This window comes from Gymnoscopelus microlampas (genome assembly GCF_963454915.1).
Source record: "Gymnoscopelus microlampas genome assembly, chromosome: 14".
Lineage (NCBI taxonomy): Eukaryota > Metazoa > Chordata > Actinopteri > Myctophiformes > Myctophidae > Gymnoscopelus > Gymnoscopelus microlampas.
In genome coordinates this window covers 43,690,420-43,708,733 of record NC_139951.1, presented here as the reverse complement: position 1 = coordinate 43,708,733, position 18,314 = coordinate 43,690,420, and the positions used below count along the sequence as shown (strand labels likewise).

The 18,314-nt window shown below is 41.3% G+C and overlaps 2 protein-coding genes across 2 annotated transcripts in view; both read left to right on the top strand.

Annotated features, from left to right (window-relative positions):
• The first annotated feature begins 491 nt into the window (after positions 1-491).
• The window catches only part of LOC311060670 (kelch-like protein 24), a 33,958-nt gene continuing 16,135 nt past the window's right edge, over positions 492-18,314 (top strand). Inside the window, exons 1-7 of the mRNA XM_084078943.1 lie at positions 492-531; positions 2,546-2,654; positions 3,217-3,411; positions 3,560-3,694; positions 3,790-3,981; positions 5,587-5,730; positions 6,342-6,477. Coding sequence (XP_083935069.1) covers positions 2,574-2,654; positions 3,217-3,411; positions 3,560-3,694; positions 3,790-3,981; positions 5,587-5,730; positions 6,342-6,477 — 883 coding nt within the window. The 5' untranslated portion in view covers positions 492-531; positions 2,546-2,573. The remainder of the gene's footprint in view (positions 532-2,545; positions 2,655-3,216; positions 3,412-3,559; positions 3,695-3,789; positions 3,982-5,586; positions 5,731-6,341; positions 6,478-18,314) is intronic.
• LOC311059571 (kelch-like protein 21) lies at positions 6,609-16,446 on the top strand (the record flags this gene model as incomplete). The annotated part of the gene is made up of 7 exons (XM_084077579.1): positions 6,609-6,639; positions 7,852-7,992; positions 12,177-12,335; positions 13,690-13,881; positions 14,363-14,509; positions 15,602-15,779; positions 15,878-16,446. The coding sequence occupies 7 exons, from the start codon at positions 6,609-6,611 to the stop codon at positions 16,017-16,019; spliced, it is 990 nt and encodes a 329-aa protein (XP_083933705.1). The 3' UTR covers positions 16,020-16,446.

The following is an 18,314-nucleotide window of genomic DNA, read 5'->3' as shown; positions in this document are numbered from 1 at the left end:
TGGTTCTCAAAGTGGGGTCCGGGGACCCCCAGGGGTCCTTCGGGGGGTTCCAGGGAGTCCCCAGCAAAAGTTAACCTTTTACACTTTGGCTATTAAAAATAGCAGATCTACAAGCTCATGGCGCATCACTTTGTGCCACACTATGAGCTTGTAGATCTGCTATTTTTCAAAAATCTTGAACATTAGTGAACATTTTTTAACCCAGATCTTTGCTTCTGGGGGTCCCTGGCACAACCTATTTTCAGATGGGGGTCCGCGGCCAAATATTTATCCATTTGGGGGTCCTTGACATGAAAACCACTGATTTATAGAGCTGTTTTACAAAAGCTCTCCTCAGCCCTGCTTTCTTGGAATGTTGGTGTTATAGCTCCCCCTGCAGGTCACAACAACTTTACACTGGAGTTTTTGTGTCCGGAACTGATCTTCTGCAGTGTGTTTGTTGTCAGGAGGACACAGTTAGGTGTAACACCTCGTCCCTTTGAAGAGGAAAGTGTGTTTGTTGTTAAAGTTTAAAACGTCTAAAACAACGAGGTATGTTTATTTGAGGTGTGTCTGTCTTTGTGTTCATGAGTTTTATGTTTGTTGTACAAATATACATGTTTACGTTATGTTCGTGTCGTTTGTGTGTTGTGAGAGCTTGTTTACAGTTGGACGTTGGATTGAGGCTGATGTTAGAATGGTGTTAATAGAGATGTTAAATACATGTGAGTAAAGGAACAACCAGTGAGTTGTTTAACCAGGAGGCAGTGATGGTGATGTGGAAGTAATGGTGGGATGAAGACATAGCCTTAGATAAAGACTATTGTAGATGTATTTGATCGGTTTTGCCATTTTTGTATCTACGAGAGTCTTAGCGACCCCTCTCCCCTAGTTTGCCGTGGAATTTCACCAGTTTTAATGCCGTCTGTGGCCGAACGCCATTTCTTCCCCCTCGTTAACTTATTGTTTACATTGAGTGTAATTCCGACTGTACGGGGTGGTCGCTAAGACTCTAATAGATACGAAAGTAGAAGTCAGACTCTGTACATAAATACACTTTTCATCTACGATAGTCTTGATCTAAGGCTGTTAAAGACACATGTAGACCAGAGTTTGATATCAAAGTAGACCACTGAACCCCATAATCAGTCGTGGAAAGTAACTAAGTACATTTACTTAAGTACTGTACTTATAAGTACAATTTTGAGGTATTTGTACTTTACTTGAGTATGTCCAATTTCCAGAATAATGCTTATTGCCAAGTGTGTTTACTTTGCACATGTCAGGTATTTGTCTTGATGGGGTTGATGCATTGAAAGGAAGTTTACACAGACGGTAGTAGCATACACAGTACATATACCATAATATACTTGTGTAAATGAAATGATTGCACACATACATTTAATTTCATATTCAGTCCACATACATACACTTGGTGGAGGGGATTTGCGGGAAGGGGACCTCTGTACAGTAGCTATACTGTAGTTATACTTCACCGACTGTGAGCTTGTAGATCTGCTGTTTTCTTATACTATTTTGAAAATCATTTAAATTATTTTCATTTAATGGTATGTCCAAAATAGGGATGCCAGGTTGCCATCCTTCTATAGATAGCAGTGTAATATTGATGCTGCTATGTACTATGTTGCAGTGATTTGTATAGGCTGTATAGTTCTATACCACTATACTATCAATGCAGGTATGTATGCAGCAGTGATGTATATAGCCTTCATTCTTCCAAAGAAGATATCACTGTAATATTAATGCTGGTATGTGTGATGGGGTATTTCATCATGGCTCCCACTGCAGTGTGTGGAGTAGAGTCTGTTTAGCAACTACACTGATTAGTATAACCATTAATATGGTAAAGGCGTGATGAGAGGGGAGTGATGCGAGGCTCTCTGCTGCATCTTGGTGGCCACCTTGTGTATTACAAATACAATTTAGAGTGACTTATCCAGAGCGACTTCCCAGAGTGTAAGATCAGAGTAAATGACATGAACCCTATAGTCAAACACATAGCTGGCTAAATGGTCACATAAATAGAGTGCAAAGAAAACAATTTAGTGCTTCAAAGAAACTAGGATGGTAGGTAGGCTACACGTCAATCCTCCTAGGATCTGTCTAAACAGCATGCTGTCTAAATAGCACAAAAACAAATCTCTGAATAAAAATAACATGTGAACAAATAACCAGCATATCTATGCATATTGTAACATTGTTTAAAGTGTGCTATACAAATAAAGTTTTATTATTATTATAACAATACGCTAATAAGTCAAGAAGCTGTTTCTTTGCATTTTAAACGTGGCGAGAGAATAACTCCAATACTCCATTTGTTCACATCTTACCGCATTATTACAACCTAATTGCACTAATGCTCAGCGAAGCGTTGAGTTGTTTCAATTCAATCGCTGATCAAAAGGCAATAAAAAGACGAAGACAGGTGAATCATGTTCATTCCATCAAGGTTCCCTTTGTACCCTCTCAGAGTTAAATGAACATTGAGGATCTCACTGTGTGACCACATGTAACAGTAATGTTGTGTGTTCTCTCTGCAGACCAGACCCACTCCACCTCACCTCACCTCAGACATGGCTGACAACATCCTGGATGCTGCCTGCCAGAGAGAATCACCACAGGCTGCCAAGAGGATGAGACTGGACACTGACCATGTGAGTGACAGTTTTTATTTTTTTTACATGTTTTTTTTCCAGCTTTTTTTCAGCGGAGTAGACAGAAGAAAACATCATTTCAATATCAGTTTTTATTTTTTATTTGTTTCCCCCACATCCCCCCTCCCCCATTACCGGTTAATGTCCAAGCAAACAACGCAACATTAATAAATAAATAATATACATATATTATATATTAGTAAAAACTAAAGATACATAAATAAATAAATAGAGTTACAAATTGATAGTGACAAGTGACAACAGATATCCATAAATATGTGTACCTGTGAGCACACATCCAGACATGATTAAATGTTGATAAATACATAAATAATAGTAATAATACATAATAATAATAAACAGGTCCCCCCCCCCCCCCCGCTTCTCTCTCTTTTAATTTTGTTAGCCTAATTGCAGCCAGTTACAGCAGCATCTCCCTTGTAGGTGTGACAATTTTCAAGCATCATCATTACCAGATCAGCAACATTACTCACAGATGAATAGTAGTTTATTTGTCTGATTTATAAATGTCCCTCTGGATGTTGTTGTCGTTGCACTTCAGGAGGACGGCACCAGTGTACCTCTATCCTCCCTGGATGCTGAGACGTTTGTGGACCCCAACCATCCCAACAAGGTCCTAGAGGGTCTCAACAGGCTGCGTCTCAACAGTACCTTTTGTGATGTGGTTCTGTGCTGTGAGGGACAGGAGGTCCCCTGCCATCGCTATGTACTGGCCTCCTTCAGCCCTTACTTTGAGGTAAATGGAAATGGTTAAGGAAATATATTTAAATTCTGCCTTGGCTTTCAGGGGAACCGATCATCATGCTATTTCCATATCATATCCAGTCAAGTAACTGTTGACACTATAAGAAAGGCCTAAACCATCAGCTTTTCAACCTGCACAGGCCATGTTTACATCGGGTATGATGGAGTCCACACAGGAAAGGGTGACCATCAGTGGAGTGGAGCCTCAGATGATTGGTTTGCTGGTGAACTATGCCTACACTTCTAAGGTCTCCATCTCTACTGATAATATGCAGGTAATGTATTATCATCATAAACCTCATTCATTGTCTCCATGTTTGTCCTACTTAATGTCAGTGCTCCATAAAGCTAATTTGTTCATTTGGTCTAGGCCCTGCTAGCAGCATCAGACTTGTTTGATATCACGGCTGTTCGAGATGCCTGCTGTAAATACATGAGGCGTCACCTGGACATAAATAACTGTGTAGAGATTTACTGCTGTGCTGACGACCACTCCTGTGAAGAGTTGGAGGAACACAGCATGGATTATATACTGGAACACTTCAGTCTCATCTACCAGCAGGTCAGTGATTTTTTTTTTTTTTTTTTTTTTCTGTCCGTGCAGCTTAGATATCTTTATTTCTTTTTTTTTTAAACACTTTTTTATTGGGGATAATTCAGTGGTATATCCAGTCGTTGCATGCCAAGTTGTTGCATGTAAAGTCACCCCCATTTTTCTTTTTTTCCTACACATCACAAGACAAAACAAAACAACATACAATCCCCCCAAACAGAAAACGACAAATGGACAGAAAAACACAAAACAAAGACGTAACAGAAATTAAGTACTAAAAAAAAAAGAAAAAAAGAAAGTACAAGCAAGGTCATGGGTCACATCATGGATCACTGGCATTGTCATTGTGTCATATACACCCAGGGGAGAGACACTGAAATCCTCTGTCCACTACAGTTGCTGCCCACAGAGCGTTCTAATCTGGAGAGGTCTGCTTATTAAAGTATTCAATGAAAGGTCTCCATGATTCATAGAAGCCTTCAGAGGTTCCTCTAAGAGAGAATTACATTTTTTCTAGGCTTAAGAAGTACATCACATCGTTTAGCCAAATTGAGTGAGAGGGTGGTTTTGGAGATTTCCAAGCTAGTAATATTCTTCTTCTTGCCAAGAGAGTTGCAAAAGCGATAATATCTAGCTTTCGATTCGAGAATTGTAAAGAGTTTGATGGTGTGCCAAATATAGCTAGCAGTGGACAGGGTTGCAGTGCGATTTCTAAGACCTCCGAAAGGGTGTCAAACACAAGTGACCAGAACCGTTTTAAGTGTGGGCAGGACCAATACATGTGTAAGGTGTGCTTCTGTCTGGGCACAGCGGTCACACTTTGAGTCGGCATCAGGGTACATTTCAGCCACCCTGGCTTTACTAAGATGAGATCTATGTACTACTTTCAGTTGGATTAGGCTGAGCCGTGCACAAGAGGTCGTTGAGTTCACTCTATATAACCCACCACTTATTTTTCAACTCCATCCTCAATTCTCTCTCCCATTTGTTTTTTAATCGTTGTGTGTTAACTTCAGTTAAAGATGAAATGAGTGTATAACTCTCTGAGATGGTCAGTAGGTCATTGATTGAGGAATCATACATTTCCCGAGTTGATTTAGTCTGTTGTTGGCTTTTATCTGCTATAACTTTGTTTTATTACTATTACTCAACCTCCCACCAGCACAACTGACCCAGACCTGGGTAGAAACATTCAATCAGTCACAGTGATTGGATGTGTGTGTATGGATGTATGTATGTGTGTGTGTGTGTGTGTGTGTGTGTGTGTATGTGTGTCTATATATATATATATATATAAAAAATAATATGCTTCAGTCACATGTCCATTTCACCAGTGTTAATTTTGACAGTAAATTCTGATTTAGTCTTTTGAATAACACACCATTTAGTTTTAGCCTTATTTTAGTCGTCTGAAATTGTTTAGTCTAGTCTTAGTCGACTAAATATCAACATCTTAGTCTTTTAGTCTTAGTCAACAAAATGAACACTGCATTTCAATAAAGAAACCATCTACCACCAGTGAGCACTTCAGAGGAGAAAAGTTTACTTCAGTGTGAAGTATGAGAACAGGGTCTTCATCTATCAGCTAATCTACTGTATTTTGTTTTCTAATAGGAAGAGTTCCTGTCTCTCTCTGTGGAAAGACTGACAGAGGTTCTCTCCAGTGACCATCTGAATGTGCTCAAGGAGGACATGGTGTTTGAGGCTGCCATGCGGTGGCTAGACAAGTGTCCTACCCGCAAGCAGAGCTTTGAAAAGGTCAGTCATTTCTTAGGCCACGTTTAGACGACAACGGTCTCTATAGAAAACGCTGTAGTGTGCATGCCAGGAGCTTGTAGATCGCCTATTTTAACATAGCAGTAGCCTAGTTGTTTCTTTTGGGCTTGTTTTCATAGACCTGGTTGCTTACTTCTCTCGCAAAATCTGGCAACACTGGTTGACACCGTCTTGCATGTTTACACAGAAATGCGAAGCGGAGCGTTTTAAAATATTTCCACTCTGGAAGGGGGTTTCACTTTATTCCGTTTTCAAAGTGTGCCGTCCGTTTAGAAGGCAACGGCGTCATCGGGGGATAACGCCACTGCCTTCTAAACGGACGGCACATCTGATATTTTATTTTGCCGTTTTCTCTAGAGACCGTTGTCGTCTAAACGGGGCCTAAGTCTCACGTTACCAGACGATCAGAGGTCTCTGCCTATCAATATGTCAGGGGTCTTCTAAATGCAAGTTAGTTTCTAGAGTAACTTTCCAATACATCCTTGGCATCTACTGTAAATGTGGTACTGGCTGGTAGTATGCATAATTAATTATTATGTAATGTTGTTCCAGTTGGACTGGTAAATACTTGGTGTTCTATGCATTCTTCTAAGGTGCTCCAGCACATCCGTCTGTCTCTCGTCAGTCCCTCCTACCTCCTCACTGTGGTTGAGCCTCTGAGCCAGAGGTTCATCTCTGAGGCCAAGGAGCGTCCCTACTGTAACACAGCACGCCCACGCAGGACCACAGGTACCCTGCGGAACACATGCATGCATGTTGCACCTGATGATGCTGGAAAAAGCTTATCTGCCAATAATAAATATGACTGTGGTTTGATATTCAGACTTCATAATGGTTATTGTCTCTGCCAGGCCGAAGGCATGGTGGAGAATATAACCGGACTGTCTTTCTGTCTGTCCTCCGTCCGTCCGTCCGTCCGTCCGTGAGCAGCTAATGTCCGACACCGTTGGTGGATCGCAGCAAAAGTGTGCACGCACACTCCCTGGATGCCAGAGCAGAATTTCTGCTCCGAAATTTTCAGATCGGCCTCCAAGAGGCAAATCTTTGGCAAAACCTTTTTTTATATTACTCTTAAAGATCACGCAAATCGGTACACATGATCTCTATAGTAATTAAACCAAACAGATTTTTCATATTCCATCCTGATTGGCTCCGAGTGGTCCGTTTTGAACAAAATGCCTCAAATCATGAACACAGTGTGCGATTGTTGTGAAACTTTGCATGAACAGTGCCACTAGGCCAAGGAAGAAATGCCACTTGACAATGTTCAAATCAGCCTCATGGTGGCGCCATAACAGGCCAATTCGCGTTTGTACCTATAACTGGCCGATCTGTTTAAAACTTTGTACGCACACTCCCTACAGGCCAAGAAAAACCTCTGCCCTGCACATCCAGCCACCAGGAGGCCAACTTCTGTAAAAAAAAATGTAATATTACTCCTTCGGATTTTTCCAAACATCACGCAAAGCGGTACACAGTATCTCTCAAGTCATGTGATCAGGAAAGAATTTTCATATTCCTTCCTGATTGGCTAACATTGACTTCCAAAGTTTGAAGGATTGGTCCTTTTTGGAAAAAAAAATCTCAAATCATGAACGCAGCGTGCAATTTAAGTGAAATTTTGCACGCACATTCCCACTAGGCCGAGGAAGAAATGCCACCCTCTTCAAATTGGCCTGTTGCTAAACACATTTTTTTAACAAAATGAAGAAATGGTACCCTTTTCACATTGGCCTATTATAGCGCCATCAGGAGGCCCCAATAACCTACCTGACCTGGCGGAGACCTTTTTCTAGTTGCATCGTGATTTAATCATTTTAAGTTAACAATTCAAGCTTTCATTTAGTTATTTGCGCTTTTATACATGTCAAAATGCATACCAATTTTCTCCTGGATTCATTCAGTGACTGCTAATTTGGTGCTGCCTCTCTGGTGAGAGAGTTCCAGAGGGTTAGGGCTACAACACTGAAAGCTCTATCTCAGAAGGTTCTAATCTCCATGGGGAGAGAGTTCCACAGGGTTGGGGCTGCCACACTGAAAGCTCAACCAAATACATTTTAATCTGCTCTGTCTCAACTGCTCCTTCTCCTCTGTTTGTTGAAGTGATCGTGACGTTGGGACCGTCTAAACCTTCGGCCAGGTACAACTATGACAAAGTTCGGAGCTTTGATCCCGTGACCAATCAGTGGAAGTATCTTGGACAACTGCCCTTGGAAGTAAGCGGGTATGCTGTGGTTGCATCAGGTGAGGATTACCATCAGAGTCAATCAATTTAAGACCTGTAATGGATCTTTACTGTTTTACCTCTGAATAGATTGATCACTCTGAATAGATTAAACTGTTTTTTTAATGGCCAATCATTAACAATTCAGCCGAATGCAAATGAGCCCCATTTGAAAACAAAGGCGACTTTCTGTGGTCGGCTACAACAGAATAGGGTGAGGGGCTGATAATGTTGATTTATAGTTTTTCCCCTGGCGGATCTTGCCCCTAAACAGGGACAAGCTGGGTTTACAGACCGGGCCATGACCTCGTTGGCCCCAATGACGGTACGCGCCTGCTGACCTCCCAAAGAAAACAATTGACAGATTGCAACTTGTTCAAAATGCCAGAGTTTTAACTAAAACTAAGATGAGGGAACATATTAGTCCAGTTTTAGCTTCACTACACTGGCTCCCGGTTGTTTCTTTAGGGTTAATTTAAAACCAGTGTGAAGTGAGTGGTGCCTTTGTGTTGCACTCCTGTTTGTGTTGAATTAGTGTAACTGGTTGCATCTTTGTGTTGCAATCAGCTGCAGCTGTTGAGGCCGTGCTCAAATGGACGGACAGACCCACACCACGGTCAAGTGTAGGAGTGGCTGGCACCACTCAAATATATTGCTTGTTTATAAAGCTCTCAATGGTCTGGCACCTTCCTACCTTTATGGCTGCCTGCCTAGATATGTTCCAAACCGACCCCTCGGGTCTTCTAGTGCTGACCTGCTCGAAGTGCCTACAATGACTTATAAAAAACACGGTGAAGCAGCATTCTGCTTCTACGGGCCCGACGTGACTCCAATTACACCTAAGACTGGCAGCCTCTGTGGATAGCTTTAAAGCACAACTCAAGACCTATTTCTTCACTCTAAAGGTCCTTACACACGGGGCGATTTTTTTTCATGCGAATAATACGTTCTTTTTTAAAACCTTATAAAGTCAATGCAAGCTTACATGGAGCGAAAAAGCGAAGCGAAAAAGCGTCTGCAAAGGCCTTTAGTTGATTTTTAAATCTCTGTTATTGAAGTCCTCACGGTTTCGATTGATTCACTGCCTTTTATTATTTAGGTTTCGAGAGCCTATCAGGCTTCGAACCCTATTACATCTCTACACTTTCATTATTATTATTATTATTATTCTTCCGCCGGTTTTGCCAGTTCTGGCCTAACCGCCTGGTCACTTTTTATGAAATTCGGCAATATGGTAGAGGGCTATGCCAAACGGCGAAAACCCGAAACTCACAAACATTGGCCAAAGGGTGGCGCTGTAGCACTCAATTGAACATGCCAACTTTGAACAAGTACAACTCATGCCCTGTTTGACCCACAGCCATGAAACTTCGATGCACACATGCGTCTCCTCATGCCTAACAACTTTCACTGTTTGACTTTTGACCTCTGACCTTTAAATCTCCCACCATTTCGAATTCTATGAAAAGCAGTAAAAAAGACTCTTCCTTCGTACAGATTGAGCAATCTGTACGAAACTGTATACACATGAACTTTGGACCAATGCCGACAGACGTGAGCAAGCGGATTTTCCATAAGTGAAAACGTTAAGCTTTTATAAGCCAATGAATATTGCAGTTTTATGACAATTATTCATCTGCCCCTAACACATACATGCAGACTCACATTTGTTTGACATTTTGCAATATTGTAGAGGGTCCTTCCAAGTATCACTGAAACCAATCTTACTCCAATAGGTCAAAGGGGGGCGCTATAGCAATTTTTTTTAAATGCAAACTTTAAACAGGCAAAAGTCATGCCTCGTTTGGCCGACAGCCGTTAAACCTGCTTACACATGTGCCTTGACTCATGAGGAACACATGTATCACTTTGACCAGTAAGCTCTGCCCTTAGATTGTCTGCAATTTTGAGCAGTTTAAAAAACATTTAAATCCAGGATTTCTGAGCAATTTGCGTGAAACTGTGTCAAATACATGTTTGAGGCCCTTTTTCACAGGTTCAGGTGTGTTGGTTCAATAGCTTGATCGCTTAATCATCTGCCTTGAAACCATAGGGTAGCCGGTTCAAATCCCACCTCAGGTAGACTTCATTATAATTGCATTGCACACAACATGACTATATCAATGAATACATGTGCAATTGTTAAAGATGACGAGAAATGCATACTTGAAAGTAGTTATTTTCAATGTATGACGTACTTCATTCGCCCTTTTGTTTTGTTTTGTTGGATTCTCCCTTTTCACTGTCTAATGCTGTGTATTGGATAGCTCCACCAGTAGAGTGTGAGTCTCATGTGCCGAAGGTCCCTGGTTCAAATCCCACTTATTACAGTTCACATTTAAATTGCATTGTACAAAACATGACCCTGTTAATTCAGATATGTGCAATGTTTAGACAATAACACGAAATGCTTTTGAGAGTAGTTGTTTTTTATGTATGACATACTTTCTTGTGAAAATAGCCGATCTACAATCTCACACCTTTTTAGATAGCAACGCGTTGTGAGCTTGTAGATCGACTATTTTCCACTAGTTTCCATTCCGAAATATATTGAGCAGTTTGAAAAACATTTAAACCAAGGATTTCTGAGCAATTTGCGTGAAAGTGTGTCATGTGTGTGAACTCCCTTTTAACTAGTACTATGTATGACATACTTTCTTGTGAAAATAGCTGATCTACAATCTCACACCGGAAGAACCTATAGGACGGAAAAAGCTATAGATATCAACAGACACCATCAGGGAGGCCATATCTTTAGCTCAATGAGAAGAGAGGCAGCCTGTGAATCCATAGGTCGCTGGTTCGATCCCTGTCCCCAACAATGCGTTCAGGTGATCATCATTTGGAATTCCCCCTATTCCCATGGATTGGATCCACCCCTCTCACCTGCTCTCACTCATCACCAATCACACCTGCCACATGCACAGTACAATTTTTAGGTACTTTTACTTTACTACTCTACTCTACTACAATTACAGCAGATGACAGCTTTAGTTACTTGTTACTTTGCAGATGTAATTATTAATACAACACCTACAGTAACCACATACAGCCGATCTATAATGTGACGCGTTATGAGCTTGTATGTATATAATAAGCAACCCATGCTGTATGATAACTTACCACATATGAAATCCAATTCTGTCTATCCAATGGCTCAGTCTGTACTGTGGCCATAGCTGAGTGGTTAGTGAGCCCACCTAGGGAGCCAGAGGCCCTGGTTGCCCCAGGTACGATTCCAGGCCAGGCCAGCAAATGTGTCGATGAAAATAAATTTGTCCCTGAGCAAGACTCTTAACCCCTAATTGCTCACAGGCCCTCATTGGAAACAAGACCGCAAGGACTTTCATGAACGGACCTGGAATTATCCTTATCCTTTACACTGTCTACCCACAAGTCTATAGGTCCCTGGTTCAAACCCCAATTTAACCGGTCCAAATATAATTTACTGAACAAAAATCATGACTTTGTTAATTAATGCATGTTCACTTCTTCTCTCTCGCTCTCTCTCTTACTGCCTCTCTTTCTCACTGCCTCTCTCTCTCTCTCTCTCTCTCTCTCTCTCTCTCTCCCTCTCTCTCCCTCCCTCTCTCTCTCTCTTTCTTTTCTCTCTCTCTCTCTCTCTCTCTCTCTCTCTCTCTCTCTCTCTCTCTGCCACTCTGTCACTGTCTGTCTGTCTGCCAGTCTGCCAGTCTGCCAGTCTGCCACAGTCTGTCTGTCTGCCAGTCTGCCAGTCTGCCACAGTCTGTCACAGTCTGCCAGTCTGCCAGTCTGCCACTCTGTCACAGTCTGCCAGTCTGCCAGTCTGTCACAGTCTGCCAGTCTGCCAGTCTGCCACTCTGTCACAGTCTGCCAGTCTGCCATTATTCTCGAAACCGCTCATTGCTGCTTGCAGCTATATTTTTTTATGCTTTTGCTTTTCGTTTTGCTTTATTGTTAAATTGTTTGTACCTTTTCTGTAAAGCACTTGTGCTTTATTCCTGCTCTGTAAAGCACTTTGAGTGCTATACAAATAAAGTGTATTATATAGCCAACCTGGCATCGTATTTCACAACACACTGGTACTGTTTTGGTGAATTCCTTGGCTTTATAAGTAAACAATCACAATAAGATGGAAGATATGTGAAGAAATGTAAAGTTGTGTATACATATTCAAATCTCATTTCTTTTAACTTGTTTTAATTCTGCTCTTCTTCCACCATAGGTTCCACTCTGTATTTGGCCGGAGGCATAGTCGATAATGATGATCGGGATCTGAATGATAAGCGGGATTATCTTTGCAATGGAGAGATGTGGCGCTATGATGTTCACCATGACTCATGGTTGAAGATGGCTCCCATGAAAAAGCCATACGTGGAATTGAGTAAGATTGTCACACTATCACATTCAAATTAACCACATTAACCCTGGTGGTCCCTATTTGGTCAGGCAACATTTAAAAAAAAAAGAAAAAGATTTTAGTTATTGTTTTCTTTCAAATAATGGAAATGTATTAAAATGAGCAGGTTCTGAAAAGGCGTCTGTACAGGTAGCAACATGTATCTGTTCCAACTGCAGAATCATGACATCACAAGTAGATCCAGTTGCTAATTGTAGCCTACATACTGCTGTGTTAGTGGAGTGGTGCGGTCAAGCAGCAGTAAGGTAATGCTACTTCCACTCCTGACATCCCAGACTTTAGTATGGGAAATGTTGGAGGCGGGGTGGATTTAGCTCTTCAAACATGACTTATAGAATATATGTATGTGATGTATATGTATTGTTTACGAGAATGTCAAATTATAACATAGATCATAGATACTGTTTTTTCATATAATCACATTTTCAGCATTTAAAATGGGCTGTTGCCCTGTCTTTGTTTTGGAATAACCGGTAAGTGTTTTTGCCTTGGTTACCCAATGAGATGCTGCATAGTGCATTATGGCTAAGGTCAGAGGCGCTTTATGGGGCAATTTATGATTTCGCCAATGGGAGCTCAAGTTCAAGTTATGCAATTTGATTATTGGCGGATGATAACTATTGGAACAACAAATTAATAATTAACTCAAGTATTAACTCATTCACTGCCAGAGTTTTTCAGAATTGTCTGCAGCCAGTGGTGCCAGCGTTTTTGAGAATCTTTACTAACCTTTCAAGAGACACAGAATATTTAGCTCCAGGACGATCAACACACCGAGTGTCGCAAAAGACAGAGGAGTGTGTCTGTCCATCCATCTGAAAAAAAAGCGTGTCACCCTCCGTTCTTTATTTGTTGGCTGTTGAATATAGCTTGTTCTCACCAAAGAAACAAAGCAGAGCAAAATGTATTTTTCTAAATCCTTTAACATTAGATCGGACAGGACTGGGTTTGTTGTGATCACGTTATTTCCGGGTATACCTTTTCTCCGGAAGTCATAGGATCATCTAGCGTAAACACTGAAAACAGTGTTGACATGTTCCACCGTGTAACATGTCAAACGTGTGTAACTTACACGTCATTGGCACTGTGGGCTTTGGACAAAAGTGACGTGTTACACGTCATTGGCACTGAATGACTGCGTGCACGTTACAAAGCATTTTAACTGTCCGACTGCCGCATTTCTAGTGGGTATTCGCTGTCTCCCGTGGGTGCTCGAGCTCCTGAGCAGTGAGCACCCATCAGATAGGCACCTATGGCCAAGGTCATCACTTCATCAGTTACATTTTTTTTTCTCTGCTCAACCCTACATGTTACATAGGTCTGGTGATGCTGGATGGATATGTGTTTGCAGTGGGGGACTGGGGGGCTGATGGCTCGAGGGACCCCTCGATGGAACGCTACGACCTCAACACGGACACCTGGCAGCTCATGGACTCTGTCGGTGTGACAGAGCATTACGATAATAACTGCTGTAATGTGGTCGCACTAGATGGACAGCTCTATTTTATTGGTATGGAACAGATTTATGCACCTGCAGGTTTAGCCTGCTGGGCTTCATGAGGTTGTGTTTTTCATGTAGTGTTAGTGTCAGAATCAGGTTTATTGTCACATCACAGGTTTACAAGGTAAAAAAGTAGGTGAAATTTGATTTTGTACATCGTTCCCATCGCAACGTTATTTCCATAGAAAGAAGAGGGGGCGGAAGAAGGGGGTGGGGGGGGCAAGTGGGAAGGTGATCAAACAAGGGAACAACAAAAGGCCAAACAAGTTATCTACTTATTTACAAAAGTACCTGAGATTAAAAAAATGTTTTAAATGACTAAGGTGCCTGAGCATAGCAGCAATGTATGTATACTGTGCATGATATAGTGTATGTCAAGCATAATGGTTCACTGAAAATGTACTACAAATCCTTTGGTATTATTATGTATTCATGCTTCTTCTGTTGACGGTGAATAATGTTTTGACATGTGTGTCGTCCTGGACTCTAGGTGGTGATCCAAATGTCTTCAGTCCAAAACGGCCCCAGGTGGCCAAGTACAACCCTAAAACATCTGTGTGGACAGAAGTCGCTCCTATGCAGATTCCACTTAATAGATCAGCTGCTTGTGTTCTGAATGGAAAGATCTATGTTACAGGTATCTTAGCTCTTCTAAGTCAGTGGGGGAAGAAGTACTCTTTTAAAAAAAAAAATATATTTTAGTAAGAATAACAACACCAGAATATAGAAATACTTTTTTTACTCAAGAGAAAAAATATAGGCAGAAAATTTAAATGTGCTTGCAATACCAAATGGCTAACGACCCTCTTCACAGGTTCAGAGTTGTATTATTGAATTGTAATTGCAAGTAATGCATTAATGTAATCGATCACTTTAATGTTAGATCTGGTTCAGGTGGAGTAGCTGTATGGCTTAACCTATGATAATCATAATTTATCAGTTAATGCATGTTTAGTATAAATAATCAAAATTAGCAAGTAAGTAGACCTAGTAAACGGTCAAATCACTGTACACCATCACTGTATTTTATATGATAAAGTTGGCAGTTCGTAGACATTAGCAACATTGTATTTTATTTATTTATAAGTCCTTGTGTGTTAAGCTTCCTTTGTAACTATCCTCGCTTTTAGAACCAAAGGTTAATGGACATTCAACACGTTCACAAACACACATTAGATATACCAGTCCACGTAAGAGCTGTGAACAAGGAAAGACTGCTTTCATTTATTATGCTCCACACAAATGGAACAAACTTCAGGACTCTCCGAAACTGGTGCGGTTGGTCTCAATAGAGAAACTGCACCTGTTTCATGTAACACTATTCTTATTTGCATCTGTGACATTGTAATTTGATTCAAATGTTTGTTATTGTTTTTCATTATGTATGTGTTCTATATGATGTTATCAGGGCGTCCTTGAAAAAGAGAGCTTGCTCTCAATGGGCTTCCCTGAATATATAAAGGAAAGGGAAAGAAATAATTGCAAAAAGAAATACAATAAAGTATTTGCCTCTGACTTGTCGTGGTGTAGAAGTTACAAGTATTAAAAAAGACAAGAAAAAAAGAAACATTCAGGTATATTAAAAGTACAGTACTTGAGTAAATGTATTCAGTTACTTTCCACCACTGATCTTAGTTCCCTAATAGACTCACCTAAACTCTACTGTAGTTTGAGCATATTGTAAAACACACTAACAGTCACTATCCTGTTAATTCTTGTTTGCCTATAGGTGGTCTGTATGATGATAAAAGGACAATGGAAAATAGGATGGAGTGCTACAACCCCGAGACCAACCAATGGACCATGTGTGCCCCCATGCAAGTGAAACGCTACTCGCCTAGCATGGCTGTGGTGGATGGAAAGATCTACGTACTAGGAGGGCGGAGCTTCTTTAACTACCAATATAGGTATGACACTACTGCTCCATTAATGTCTGGGAAAAGATGTCGTTTTGTCCACACCAGACATTTCTCTCACGGCTGTTTGTTTGTGTCTCCTCATGTAGTTATGCCAGTAACATCGAGTGCTACTGTGAAGAGACGGACACATGGGAAACTGTGGGGCAGGTCCCTGATGCTTACTCCGGTGCCAAATGTGTCTCTCTCAAGCTGAGGAGGGATCATGGTCGTCCCATTAGGCATAGATGATTCTGATGATGATTCTGATGTTGACTAGTGTTGGCGTCCGTAACCGGAGGAACTGTATCCAACATTAAGGAACCTGAATCGGTTCCATCACATTTGGAACCTGTTTGTCACTCTGTCAGAAGCATGGTATGTGGACTTCATGTCTGCTATACAATACAATACCAGTGGTTCTAAAACGTTTTAATTTCAAGGACCACCATAACTCTTGAGTTACAGACCTGTAAGGGCCCATTTGGAACCTGGCTGAATTAAAAAAAAATCTATGTAATTTTGGCTTTCATTCAAATGTTTGATAAATATAGGAATTGTCAAAGGGAACCGTTATGGAATCGAACCGTTAAGAGGGAATCCTTAACAAACCAGAATCGTTAAAATCCTAAAGGGTCTCAACCCTAAAGGTGACAGAATATAGATGGATATATAATATGATTAGAATAGATTGATATAATGTAAACAATGATTGCGAACGCAGGAAGGACAATGATTGCGAACGCAAGTGGAGCTTACTATGAAACCGTGCTCGGGTTGTGTGTCTGTGTGCGTGCACTGCCTGTGTGCAGCCGCCTGAGTGCGCCAGAGTGCACTACAGTGTGGCTGTACCACCCACTTCTCTACAATTGCTCATTCCTTTCGATTCTTCTTATTGTTATTTTCGAGCTGTGTTCGCTTCCCGCGTTCGCGCATCTTACTTGTGATTAAGAAGCTTCCTGCTGGGACGTCACAGAGAAGAGACACTGTGTTGTGATGGTAGTGTCAGCCTCCAATTGAGTTGATTTCAGAAGCTCTGCTCAGACCCAGCTCACTCAGATGAAAGAGATGAGGAGGAGAGAGAGATGGACACAGCGTCCCATGCTGCTGCTGCTGCTCCTGGCCAGCCTATCAGAGCTGAGGGGCTTCCCTTCCAGTCCCTCCATGGATGCAGACGTCACTCCCAGAACCGCCGTCTTGTTGAAAGGTAAGTTCAACCTGTTAGTCTGTTCCTGTTAAGAAAACTGCCTAACGACGAGATTGGATGATTTTTCATCCCCTTTTTTTCACACAGAACCAGGAGATAACGTGATCCAAATATTTACTGCTCCATTCACTTCCTGGTTAACGTATTACTTAAAAATCCTGTATCTCGGCTCCTGTGTTTTTTTGTACTATTTTTAACGGCGTATAACAAGCGAATGGGAGGTCGCGATGACATTATTATTTTTTTGCACAGTGAAACCCTCCGTGATTAGCAACCCTCAGGGGATCAATCATACTGGAGATAAATATTCTGTGAATACTTGAAAAGGTAAGGAAATTGAAAAATCGCTGGCAGTTAGTTATAAATACTCTGGCAGTTAAAGAGTTAACGAAATGCCAAAGAAATTAAAACAAACTGTTTTTTATTGATGATCCAGGAAGAGAAAGGCAGTAGTTTCCCCAATGATGATGTCGTTGGTAGGTAGGTTTCCGAACTATACATAGCCCACCAATGAGACGCAGAGTGTGTCATCCTTTGTGGCCATGTAGCTGTAGTTTTGTTTTGTTGATGCCTTTTGGGGCTTTAAAAAATGATTAGATTTTTTTCATTCAACAGCGAGTTGACAAAAATGGTACCATCTTATAATGAGCATTAGTGAGGACCAATTATATGAAAATATATTGGCTATAAGCAACTGTCCCCCCTGTTGATAAAGTGACTTTAAACCTGGGGTCCCACTGCATTTTCATACTCATCTGTGTATGGCTTTCTTTTTCTTGACGTCCCTGCAGTGAATGGCAACGTGAAGGAAGGAGGAACCCATCGACGACAAAAACCTCCCAGCAGATTCAGGAGCTTGTGACCAAGTTGACCAATCAGTCTGGCCTGGACATCATCCGTATCCACAAGCCTTTCCACACAGACAACCCCAGCATCCAGGGACAGTGGCATCCTTTCACCAACCCACCACCTTCTATAGGCCCAGTTATACCTTCTATAGGCCCAGTCACACCTGCTATAGACACACACACACACACACACACACACACACACACACACACACACACACACACACACACACACACACACACACACACACACACACACACACACACACACACACACACACACACACACACACACACACACACACACACACACACACACACCACAACCTACATCAACAAAGACCAGCCCTGGGGCAATATACCGTACATTTTTACAGAAACCTGCTAGAGACTGAATATTGTTTTTAGAGATGCGCATGAGTACTTGATTTGGATGTCAGTATTAGGTCAACATATAGAGTAATCACATTATTTTGTTCTTTTGTAAAAAAA